The 11968-nt window shown below is 49.6% G+C and overlaps 1 protein-coding gene across 6 annotated transcripts in view; it reads right to left on the bottom strand.

The window, feature by feature from the left end:
- AKT2 (AKT serine/threonine kinase 2) overlaps positions 1-11968 on the bottom strand; it is a 61228-nt gene that overhangs the window by 32108 nt on the left and 17152 nt on the right. For 2 of the 6 annotated variants that reach the window (XM_023508227.1, XM_023508223.1), the window contains exon 2: positions 2785-2914. In XM_023508227.1, coding sequence (XP_023363995.1) covers positions 2785-2830 — 46 coding nt within the window. In that variant the 5' untranslated portion in view covers positions 2831-2914. Of the gene's footprint in view, positions 1-2784; positions 2915-6886; positions 7034-8567; positions 8655-9728; positions 9752-11968 lie in introns of those variants that run through there. The other 4 variants (XM_023508225.1, XM_023508224.1, XM_012812946.2 and 1 more) reach the window with 4 other exon arrangements.

Here is an 11968-nt window from a genome sequence, read left to right as displayed (position 1 = left end):
AAAAAAAAAAGAAAAAATGAAATACTGCTAACATGCTAAACACAGATGAACCTTAAAAACATGCTATAAGAAGCCAGTCACAAAAGGCCACTTATTGTATGATTCCATTTATATGACATGTACGAGAGTAGGTGAATACATGAAGAGAAAAGTAAACTGGTGGTCATCAGATGCTTCAAGAAAGGGAGTGCTATGGGTTTAATGTGTCCCCTTGAAGTAGATGTGTTGAAAACTTGATCCCCAATGCAATAGTGCTGGGAGGTGGGGTCTAATGGGAGATGTTTGGGTCATGGAGGCCCCACTCTCATGAATGGATTGATGCTGTTATTACAGGAGAGAGTTCCTTATAAAAGGCCAAGTTCAGGCACTTCTTGCCTTTTCTTGCCTTCCACTATGGGATGATGCAGCAAGAAGGACCTCATCAGATGTTGGTCCCTTGACTTTTTTACTTCCTTGCCATTACAACAGTGAGAAATAAATTTCTTCTTTTTCCTTAAGCATGAAACAAAGCTTACTGAGGAAGAGAAAGGTTTACAAAGTAAGAGCAAGATACAGGTTCACAGAGCAAGATACATTTGCCATAGATAGCAATGGGCCCCCTTCCCGTGGTAAAAAGGCCTGAACTAAATTTCTGTTCATTATAAATTACCCCATATAAATTTTTTTTTTTTTTTGAGACAGAGCCTCAAGCTGTCGCCCTTGATAGAGTACTGTGGCATCATAGCTCATAGCAATCTCCAACTCCTGGGCTCAAGCGATTCTCCTGCCTCCGCCTCCCAAGTAGCTGGGACCACAGGCCCCCGCCACGGAGCCTGGCTATTTTCTGTTTGCAGCCATCATTGTTGTTTGGTGGGCCCGGACTGGATTTGAACCCGTCAGTTCAGGTGTATGTGGCTGGCGCCTTAGCTGCTTGAGCCACAGGCACCAAGCCCATATAAATTTTATTATACCAGCAGGTACCCAAACACTGGCAGTCAGCAGAGCCCACCTTGCCTCTGCTCATATCTGCCAGCCACTCCTGACAACGACAGACAATGGGAAGGCCCAGGAGTGCACACACACACACGTGTGTGTGTGTGTGTGTGTGTGTGTGGTGCAAACCCCAGGCAGATGTGTCCCACCAGGTCACCCCAGCAGACAGGAGAAGGCCTGTGGCCAGCTCATCTGGCCCCTTGTAGCATGAATGGAGACAATGATGTCTGAAGAGGGGCCAAAACCCATTTAATGCCATTGAGCAGAAAAACTCCCACACCTCTCACAGTTCTACATCCAACCTCCACCCCCTAAGAATCCTTGAACCACAGTCTAGTGAGTTACAGCCTCAGCTAACTCATGCTGAGGGACAGGCGGCCAGGACCCTGACAAACCTAAACACATGTGCACACATGACCCCAATCATTCATTCAACAATAATTTACTAAGCAACTACTATATACCAACCACTTGTTGACATGCTAAGAATACCACAGCAAAGAAGCCACATGGAAATCCCTGCCCTCAGGGAGCTAACAACACCAGAGGTCTGAATTGTTAGGTCATTTTACAGATGTGAGGCCAAGGCTCAGTGAGGTGACACAGCTTGCTCACAGCTGCACCAAGGGAAGCACATCTGCCAAAGTTCCAAAAGCTCATCACTCAACAGCTTCAGCTCAGGGCTCAGTCTGTGGGCTAAGCTGAGGTGCCCTGAATGCAATCCCTGACTAAAAAGGACAGCAGGAAAAGGTTCCCTCTGCTCAGTTTAATGGAGAGGCCTAGTCTTGGGCTGTGGCCTCCATCCCTCATCACTAGTCTATGTCTATGGATAGGGACAGGGCAGGATGGATGGGACTGTGCCCTGATCCCTACAGGACCAGCTACATTAGTATCCTAAGCCTCTTCAGGTGGGCCTGCTTACTCTCTCTCAGGACAGATAGACTGTCCCCTCTGCCACATGCTCTTGCCCCAGCTAACCATGAGGCTCATTCCCTTGTTTCCTTCAGGTCTTTAATCAGATGCCTTCTCAGCAAAGCTCTCTGCCCTCCCTGTTTATGATGGCTCCCCACCTGCCTCATGCCACATCCTTTCCCAGTGTCCTACAGCAGCTGTCTGGGGACAGGTAGCCCTGGGGTGTAAGGGTTTAGTTTTTTGGTTCCCTCCATGTCCATCACTTCACTTGGGGCCTCAGTTTCCCATCAATTCAACTGGCTCAGGTCATATCCTGGCTCACAACATCCAGGGTTCGCTGTGGCCTGGAAAGTTAAAACCAAGGCTCTTTCCATGGCCTAAGACCCAGCACCAGTGGCTCCCATATCACCAAATCTTGACAGTATTTGTTGCTCATCTCTCCTCACTGGAACGTGAACTCCATGAGGACACCACTGTGTACCAGAGCTGGGATGACCTGGCACACCACACTCAGTGAATGTTGAATACTGCTTCCCTGTGCTGCTACTCAGGTAAGTGGCTTCCCCTCTCTAAGCCTCAGTTTCTTTATTTATAAAACGGGGCTATGAATGAGAATGCTAACATGGAGGCAGAGCTCAGGCCTGGCCTGTGGCTCATTCAAGGAGTCCAGCTGGCCTGGAAACTCAGCTTGGGAGAACCTCAGCTCCCCTGCCCAGGCTACTGCTACAGGCTTCCATGAAATGAGTGTGTAAGGATTACTGGCTTGGGGGACTGTGGAATGTTGGCTCCTCAAGCTGGTAAAAGGCCTGTACCTCTGCTTCTCAGGACACTAGCTGCCAGGGGACAGCCGGGGTGGGAAGATGAAACACAAAATCTAGTGGCCAAAAAGCAGTCCCTTACCACGCTTGTGGAGCCAGCCTTCTTTGATGACAGACACTTCATTCATGGTGGCAGCGTGGCACGCTGTCACCTAGCTTGGGACAGCTCAGAACAGCAGGACATACAGGGGACACCGTGGTCACAGCACAGTCTGCAAGACAAGAGAGAGCTGGTCAGAGTGGGAGGGATTGCACATCCAGGTTCTGAGGCCCTCTGGCTGCTCTGCCTGCTCTGCACAGGGTTGGAGAGATTCCTACCCTCAGGGACCCCAATAAGAGCAAGGCAGGGGCTATGTACCAGGCCAGGCCCTGCACTCAGGACATCCATGAAGGACAGAGGTAGCCCATCCACCCACCCACATTCACTCCAGACTGGAAAAGCACCAAAGAGCAGCAGCCCTGCCCCTGCTTCACAGCCCAGTGTTGAGGTAACCCAGGATGAATCTGACAGCCCTGGGCACCCAAGGGCATGCTCCAAGCCACCAATATCTATCTGCCCCCTTAACACCAACAAACTCTCTCTCTCCTTACTTTCCAAACCAGGGAGCCACCAACCTGCTACCTTCAGCAAACTAAGTAATGCCCCTACCATGACCTCCATGTCACTCCGCCAGCCTCAGTTTCCTCCTTGCCCCCACCAAGTGACTGAGGAAAAAGAAGTCTTATACTCCAGGGTCTTGAATAAGAAAGCAACCTACTGCGTATGCACTCGGCTGGGGCCTGTAACCAGTCCTGGGGGCTCTGCTAAGGCCCTGGTCCCTTCCCCAAGACCTCCACTTCTGTCTTCAGGGACCAACAGCTGACAGACTGACGGACGCCGAGACCGCTGCTTTGTCTCAGGTTCCCAGAGCAGAAGGGAGGAGGCTGAGAGGCAGCTGCCAGCTGGGCTCTTACCTGAGCCTGGGGCCTGGCCAGAGGCCATGCAGCTCAAGGCGCCTTTTGCCTTTCCCAGCCTGGGGTTATTTGCGGACAGCAGGTCAGGAGCTATGGTGGCCCCCAGAGAAGTGGCAGCTGGCACTAGGGACACTATGGGCATCAGCTTTCTCTCGTGCCCCAGGGGAGCTGGTGGGCGGGACACATTACTGCCTGGCATGTGACAGTGGCATGCTGCCCAGGCCCGGGGCAGAAGGAAGGGAGGTAAGTGGGAGGAAGCGGGAGGAAAGACAAGATGGACAGTGATGGGGAAGTAAACAGAAGGGGGAGAAATCACGACCTAGACTCCAAAGACAGCCATGGGGGGCTGCAGGCAACAATACAGGGCCCTTTGCCAGGAGGCGTGACCCATACCCCACATCCTAAATACACAAGACGGCCAGACTGTTGACCCTCACTACTCCACCATCAGTGTGTCACCTTCTTTTTTTTTTTTTTTTTTGAGACAAGAGCCTCAAGCTGTCCCCCTGGGTAGAGTGCCGTGGCATTACAGTTCACAGCAACCTCCAACTCCTGGGCTCTAGCGAGTCTCCTGCCTCCGCCTCCCAAGTAGCTAGGACTACAGGCACCCACCACAACGCCCGGCCATTTTTTGGTTGCAGCCGTCATTGTTGTTTGGCGGGTCTGGGCTGGGGATTCGAACCCGCCACCTTAGGTGTAGGTGGCTGGCGCCTTAGCCGGTTGAACTACAGACGCCAAGCCAGTGTGTCACCTTCTTTTTTTGTTTTTTTTTTGTTTGTTTTTTTGTTTTGTTTTTTTTTTGAGACAGAGCCTCAAGCTGTCCCCTGGGCAGAGTGCTGTGGCATTACAGCTCACAGCAACCTCCAACTCCTGGGCTCAAGCGAGTCTCCTGCCTCCGCCTCCCAAGTAGCTGGGACCACAGGCACCTGCCACAATGCCCGGCTATTTTTTGGTTGCAGCCGTCATTGTTGTTTGGCGGGTCCGGGCTGGGGATTCGAACCCGCCACCTTAGGTGTACGTGGCTGGTGCCTTAGCCGGTTGAGCTATAGGCGCCGAGCCAGTGTGTCACCTTCTAACGTGACTATCTCTCCCCATCCCCTCCTCCTGCCCCACCCCCTTCCTGGGCTCTTATCTTCCACTCTTACCCTCCTCACCATTCCCCTTTCACTAGCTTGACCTTCAAATCTGGCCCTGTCTCTCCCCTGCTCAAAACCCTTCCATGGCTCTCTACTGTTCCAGCAAACAGCCAAACTCCTCAGCTTGGCACCCAAGACCTGTCAGGACCCAGGCCCTACTGCCTTCCTCTCCGCTGCCTTCTGCTCACTCACCCAGCCATTGCCAGCTGGGTGGCCTTGGGCAGGGTGCCAGTGCTCTCATGGAGTTTCTCCTGAATGCTCCCCACCAAAGGGCCCCTACAGCCTGAGGGCTCCTGTGCCTCTCCAACCTCTCCCATACCCCCTGCTCCAACCCTAGGCTCTCAGCTTCTGCTCTTCACCCCCATATTCCATCTAAATCTGACCCTGCCCCTCCCTGCTCAAAACCCTTCCATGACTCCCCCAGTACACTCAGAACACAACAAAGTCCTTTCCACTCACTGCTGAGGAGGCCTTGCAGGAGCCAGGAGATTCACCTAGAGAGTCCTCAGTCAAGGCTAACAACCATGACATTGACTATTGCACCTTACCACCTCCTCCCCAGCCCCACTCTGTGTCACACTTCTGTTGCCTAAGCCCTTCCCTCTGGTCTCCATCTCCTGTACCTGCTACGCATTCTTCTCCCTCTTCCTGGAGGTCTCAGCTGAACCAGTGCCACCTCCAGGAGCCTTCCCAGCCTCAGAGGCTATACTGAGCTCTCGCTCTCTGTGCACTGTCCGGGGCAGCCCTTCCCCTCGTACCTACAAATGCTAACTCAGAGGACCAGCACAGGACGATGTATCTACTGAGCACATGATGAATGAAACCAGCACCAAACAGACCCCCTACCCCAGGACCAGACATGGTCACAGAAATACTTTCGGACTCTATTTATGCCATCAGTTAACCTTTTGGGGTGCATGTTAAGCTCCAACCAATGCTAATGAAACACAGCTAAAACACTAAACACACTAAACACAGCCCCTGGCTTCAAGAAGCTCACAATCTAGCAGCTGAGGAAAAACAGCAAAGAGATACTCGTGGCTCGGTGCCTGTGGCTCAAGCGGCTAAGGCGCCAGCCACATACACCTAAGGTGGCGGGTTCAAATCCCCAGCCTGGGCCCGCCAAACAACAATGATGGCTGCAACCAAAAAAAAAAATGGCCAGGCATTGTGGCGGGCGCCTGTGGTCCCAGCTACTTGGGAGTCGGAGGCAGGAGACTCGCTTGAGCCCAGGAGTTGGAGGTTGCTGTGAGCTGTGATGCCATGGCACTCTACCCAGGGGGATAGCTTGAGGCTCCGTCTCAAAAAAAAAAAAAAAAAAAAAAAAAAAAGAGATACTCGTAATAATGGCAGGTGGCAGAGAGGCAAGGAGAAGAAAAGCGAAGTGGAGGGAACAGCAGAGATGGGGTATTATGTTAGCCACATGTGGGGCACATGTGAAAAAATACCTGAACTAATCGAGGGAAAGAGCTTTGCAAACAGGTAAGGAAAAGCACTGTCCTCAGGGGAACAGAAAATTCAAAGACCCTGAGGAGGAAGGAGTTTGGTGAGAGGGAACCTAGGGAGAGGTGGGCGGGGGAGAACACTCATGGCTTTCCAGGCTGTGACTGGGAGTTAGAGAAGCCATTCCTCCCCCAACACCATACTCCCCCAGTGCAGCTCAGTTCCTTAGTTCGGAATACATCCAAAGGCTGGGATGGAGAACTCCAATTCCAAAGGGAGGAGAGATGTAAAAGGAAAAGAACAGGGGCCCAATCTCACTCTCCCCTGCCATCACTGGCCAGCAGCATCACCTCTCAGAGCCCCATGGCAACGTTGAAGCATCCGCTGTGGACAGAGGGTTCAGCCCACTGCCTGGCTCCTAGTAAACACCCAAACACATGCTGCCATTATTAAAAAGAAAAGCAAAGGCAGTCAGGTGTGGCCCAGAGTGGTCAGGGATTCAGAGTCTGAGAGCCACTGCCAGCTGGATGGCCTTGAGCAGGGTGCCAGTGCTCCCGTGGAGTTTCTCCTGAATGTTCCCCGCCACCCCACCAAAGGGTCTGTGACTATGCCTAGGTGAGGACAGAAGCTCAGAGAAGAAAAGTTATTTACCTTGGGTCTCCCAGCCAAGAAGCAGTGGGGCCCTGGCCACTGCTAAGAACAACAGAACCGCTTTTAAATTCTCATTGCAGCAACTAAGAGGTCAGCAGCGGCTTGGACGAGAGAAGGGGGAAGAACTGGGAGATCCCCTGTGTCCCGCCTGGATCCTGCCCCATCCTCCCACTGCAGGCGGTGCCTCAGCTGAGGTGTCCCTGACGCAGTCCCACGATGATGAAATACTAGCACTGCAGCCAAGAGGATGGCCTGCTCACTGGGGAGCTGCTGACGGAAGACACCCAGGTAGGAGTACAAGAGACCTGCCTCTGGAACCCAGTCAGCAGTTGCCCTGAAAGCAAAACACCCCATGGTGGGGAGTCCCTGCATGGCCCCATCTCCACACACAGCTTCCTAAGGTGTCCAGGCCTAAATCTTCTGAAGGCCAGAGCCAGAGCTGCAGCTGCTGACTACAGGCTGGCCACCTGGGAGGCAAGGAGAAAAGAGAAAGGGCACCTCATAGCAGAGGACACCCAAACAACCAGGAAACACAAGAATCTCATTAAAGGGAAATAAAAATTAAAACCAACTACCAGGGCACGGCTAAAATTTTAAAAGCTGACAACACCAAGTGTTAAAAGTACATAAAGGCATCAGAACTCTTATTCTCTAATGATGGAAGTACAAAATGGCTCAACCAGTGGAAAACTGGCAGTAAGAATTAAAGCACACAGGGCAGCACCTGTGGCTCAAAGGAGTAGGGCACTGGGCCCATATGCTGGAGTTGGCGGGTTCAAACCCAGCCCTGGCCAAAACCTGCAAAATAAATAAATAAATAAAATAAAATCCTGGCAAAGTAAATCTTAAAGAAAAAAAAAAAAAAAGAATTAAAGCACAATATATATGCCTACGCCATGACCTAGCAATTCCATTGTCCCCTAAACAGAAGTTAGTATACGTATTTATTTACCAAAAGACATGTACTAGAATATTCACAGCAGCAATTTGGGGATTCACAGTAATCCCCAAACTGGTAACAGACCAGGAATCTACCCACAAGGGAACAGATACACAAACTAGATTAATTCATATAAAAGACCATCACTTGGCAATTAAAAGGACTGACCTGTTAAGTCAAGACAATGGTAACGAAGCGTAAAAACATTATACTGAATGGAAGAAGCAAGACAATACATTTAGGATGAGTCCACTCCCAGCTAAGTTCAAAACAGGCTATTTGCCTTTCTCATTGTAAAACTATGCAGAAATTCAAGGAAAATGAATATCCCAAAGGCAAGAGAGTGGTTACACTTAGTAGTGACAGCCAGTGGGGAAGAGTCCCGGGAGCTGACATTTTGGCTTTACAGTTATACTGTGTTTAATGTATTTTTCTGTATTTTATGACAAAAGAAACCTTAGTCTGGAAGTCTAGATGACACAGGGGAGCAAAAACTGGGCCTCCTGGCTCCCAAAACAGAGCACTCCCCACTTCCTAGGTAGGTTGGCCTGCCTCAATTTCTCTCTCAAGAAGGCCTGGTCACCAATAGTAAATAAAAAGGAAATATCTATCTGTACTCCCATCTGTACAATGAATGACCCCACTGGAGGAGGGACCTGTACCCAGGAGGGGTTACAGTAATATGTGTCCAGCCTATAGCCTGGGCTAAGGCTGGGGTTCTGAGGAGTATGTTTAACTCACCAGGGAAGAAAGCTGACTGGAAATGAAAATCCTCACACTCAGTGATCAGCTCTGAGCTAGGAGGAGGAGGTAACTGAAGAAGGGTGTCTGTAAAGAGATTCAAATTGCACTGGTGAGGTTTTGCTTTTGTAAAATAGTTGCTCCATACAAGGGTATTATTGACTAATGCTATCTTTATGTCTCAAACACTCTACAATGAATTACTTTAAAATTATCTTAAAACATTTTTATTTCCATCTGTCTGGCTCCAGGGTCTTATATCTCAATGGTTTCCAAACAGAAGGCCCCCCCCTCAGAAACTTCATCTCATAGGGCTGGTGTCAGATCCATCAGAGATGATTTATATGAAATGGTCATTGATAGTAGAGGGGAGCAGAGAGAGGTCCTCAGATAACTACTTCGTTTCAGCTGGACAGCCTTGGGAAGGGGATGTGTCCTTCAAAGACTCAGTTTGCTCATCTGTAAAATGAGCCTCACAGTGGTTCCTGCCACCAAAGGGGGTTGGGGGCCTACATGAATTCTAGCATTCTGTCCATGCCCCCTGTCTCCAATCTCAGATCTTGTGGCCACCTGAGTGAAAGCCCATTCATCCTCTGCTCAAACCCTCCCAGGCCCCTCACCTGGAATAAAAGTCCAAGTACTTAGAGGAGACCTAGGTCCCTGGGAGGCCCACACTAATCCCCCCCTGTGCTTTTCCAAAGATATTCAGGTGACTCCCTAGACAGGCACCAGGACACCCCAGCCCAGGGCCTTTGCACATGCTACTCCCTCAGCCCTAACCAACTTTCTTCATTCTCTGGTCACATGTCACTTTGAGAAGCCCTCCTAACCTCCTCAAAGTACACCTATTCCACCTCCCCATGCCCTCTATTTTTCTTCCTAGGCACTAATCATCACCAACACTATTATACATATTTGCTTGTTTATCAGTTTATTATCCACCTCTCCCAATTGAATGTCAGCACAGTGTGGACAGGAACTCTTGGCTATCTTGGTCACAGCTGGATCCCGAGATCCTCACACACAGCAGGCACTTACTAAGTTATCTGGCAAATTAATTTGTATAAAGTGAAGCCCTGCACCCAGAGCAGGCCCAAAATAAGCTGAATTCCTTTCATTGCCACTTGCTAAGTCCTTTTTCTCTCGCCCCCTCTCACTGACCTGGTTTCGATGCCAGACAGCACAGATGGCATAAGGGTGGCAATTGGGGAGGCAGGGATCTGCGTCTTCTGGAGCTGGAGACAGTGGGTGTGGACTCCTTCCACTGCTGAGCATCACTGAGGCAGTGACAGCAACCCCCTCAGGAGCCTCTATCACCTGCCCTCTGACCCAAGCCTGGCACAGTGCCCAGAGGAAGACTTGCTCAGAAGATAAACTCAAAGATAACAGGCACAGTCTGCTTGTGGGAATTCAGAGAGAAAGGCTCCTGGGGCCAGAGGGGAAGGAAACAACTTACTTATTTGCCACTCTATAAACTGGTCCAGTGTCAGGCCATTTTGGCAAAATTGATAAAGTGGAAAATGGACATGCACTTAGAGAAATTTCTCCTGCAGAAAATGCTGGTGTTAGGGTACAGAGATTCTAAGGTGGTGATTCTCAACCTCAGCATCAGTGACATTCGAGACCCAATAATCCCTGTTGTGGGGACTGTTCTGTGCACTACAAGAGGTTTAGCAGTATCCCTGGTCTATAGTCACTACGGCTGACAGCACATTCTTCCCAAGTTGTTCTAATAAGAAACATCTTCAAACATCACCAAATGTGCAGGAGGGGAGACTGGGTAGAGCAAAACCACCCCAAGTTAAGAACCAATGTTCTAGGCTGGGCGCAGTTGCTCACACCTGTAATCTTAACACTTTAGGAGGCCGAGGTGGGTGGATTGCCTGAGCTCACAAGTTCGAGACCAGCCTGAGCCAAATCAAGACCTCATTTCTAAAAAGAGCCAGGCATTTTGGTAGGCACCTATGGTCCCAGCTACTTGGGAGGCTGAGGCAAGAGAATCACTTGAGTCCAAAAGTTTGAGGTTGCTGTGAGCTATCACACCACGGCACTCTACTGAGGGTGACAAAGTGAGACTCTGTCTCAAAAAAAAAAAGAGAACCAATGTTCTTTTGCTGCCAGACTAGAATGCCTTGGCCTCAGCATAGATCACAGCAACCTCAAACTCCAGGGCTCAAATGATCCTCCTGTTTCAGCCTTCCGAGTAGAAGGGACTACAAGCATATGCCATCATACGCAGCTATGTTTTCTATTTTTAGTAGATACAGGATCTTACTCTTGCTCAGTCTGGTCTTGAACTCCTGACCTCAAGTGATCCTCCTGCCTTGGCCTCCCCCCTTGCCTCTTAGAGTGCTAGGATTACAGGCATAAGCCACCAGGCCCAGCCAAAAACCAATGTTCTAAGATATTATTGCTAAAATGAGGGAAAAATGGAAATAACTGAAATGTCCACAGTAGCAGTCTGGTACTATAATAAAGGTTAACATGATGACTCTACTAAAAAAGAGCAATGCTCGCATAGCAATGCCAGGCACATTTAGTGCTCTGTACATACAAACTTAACCCTCAGAGCAGCCCTCTAAAGTAGGAACTTTTACTGTGTCTATTTTAATGAAGAAACAGAGGCACGGAAGTGAAATGACTTGCCCCTGATAGTCAGAAAGTACAGAGCTGGGACTGAGCGACAGGCAGCCCACCACCACTCTGTATCACATGGCCTTAGAGTTAGGCAGACTTGGATTTGGGTCCCTGCTCCCCTACTTTCTAACCTCCCTGAGCCTTAGTTTCCCCCTTTATGCAATGAGGACAACTGCAAAGCTTCCATCAAAGGTCCATTTGGGGAAGGGCTAAGTACAGCACCTGGCCTGTGGAAGAGAGAGTCTAGCCACTTAACAACACATGACATGGCATATACTGTGCCCACACAGAGACCATCAGCATTCAGTGGCAAAGGCTTGCTGCACAAAAGAACTCAGAATGACCCCTTTTCTGAAACACAATGTGTACACACATCACCTCAATTCTACGCTATGCCTATTTTCTCACATGCTGACATTACTAAGATTGACATATATCTCACCATACATGTATAAACTCAATCTAGCACACTTTTCAGAAAAGCAGTATGGGCTCAATAATGGACCATCCAAAGCATGATATCTCAGCCTTCAGTGCATGAGGAGGTATGTGTTTAAATGCACATGTACAGAACAAACAAACAAAAAAAATCAGAAGGAAATGTGGCAAAGAGCTAATAGAGGCAGAAAAATTCATGTGGGAGTCAAGGCGGCCACAGGAACCAAATGTCAGCTTCCCATCTGAGGACTAACCAGGCTCAGCCCTGCTTAGCTTCTAAGATCTGAGTTCAGCACCCAATGCCAGAGTTTCCTTTTTTTTTTTTT

The sequence above is a fragment of the Otolemur garnettii genome, unplaced genomic scaffold, assembly GCF_000181295.1.
Source record: "Otolemur garnettii isolate 467f Iridium unplaced genomic scaffold, OtoGar3 scaffold00233, whole genome shotgun sequence".
In the NCBI taxonomy this organism is placed as follows: Eukaryota; Metazoa; Chordata; class Mammalia; order Primates; family Galagidae; genus Otolemur; species Otolemur garnettii.
Note: the sequence above shows the minus strand (reverse complement) of the source record. Positions and strands in the feature narration are given on the sequence as shown.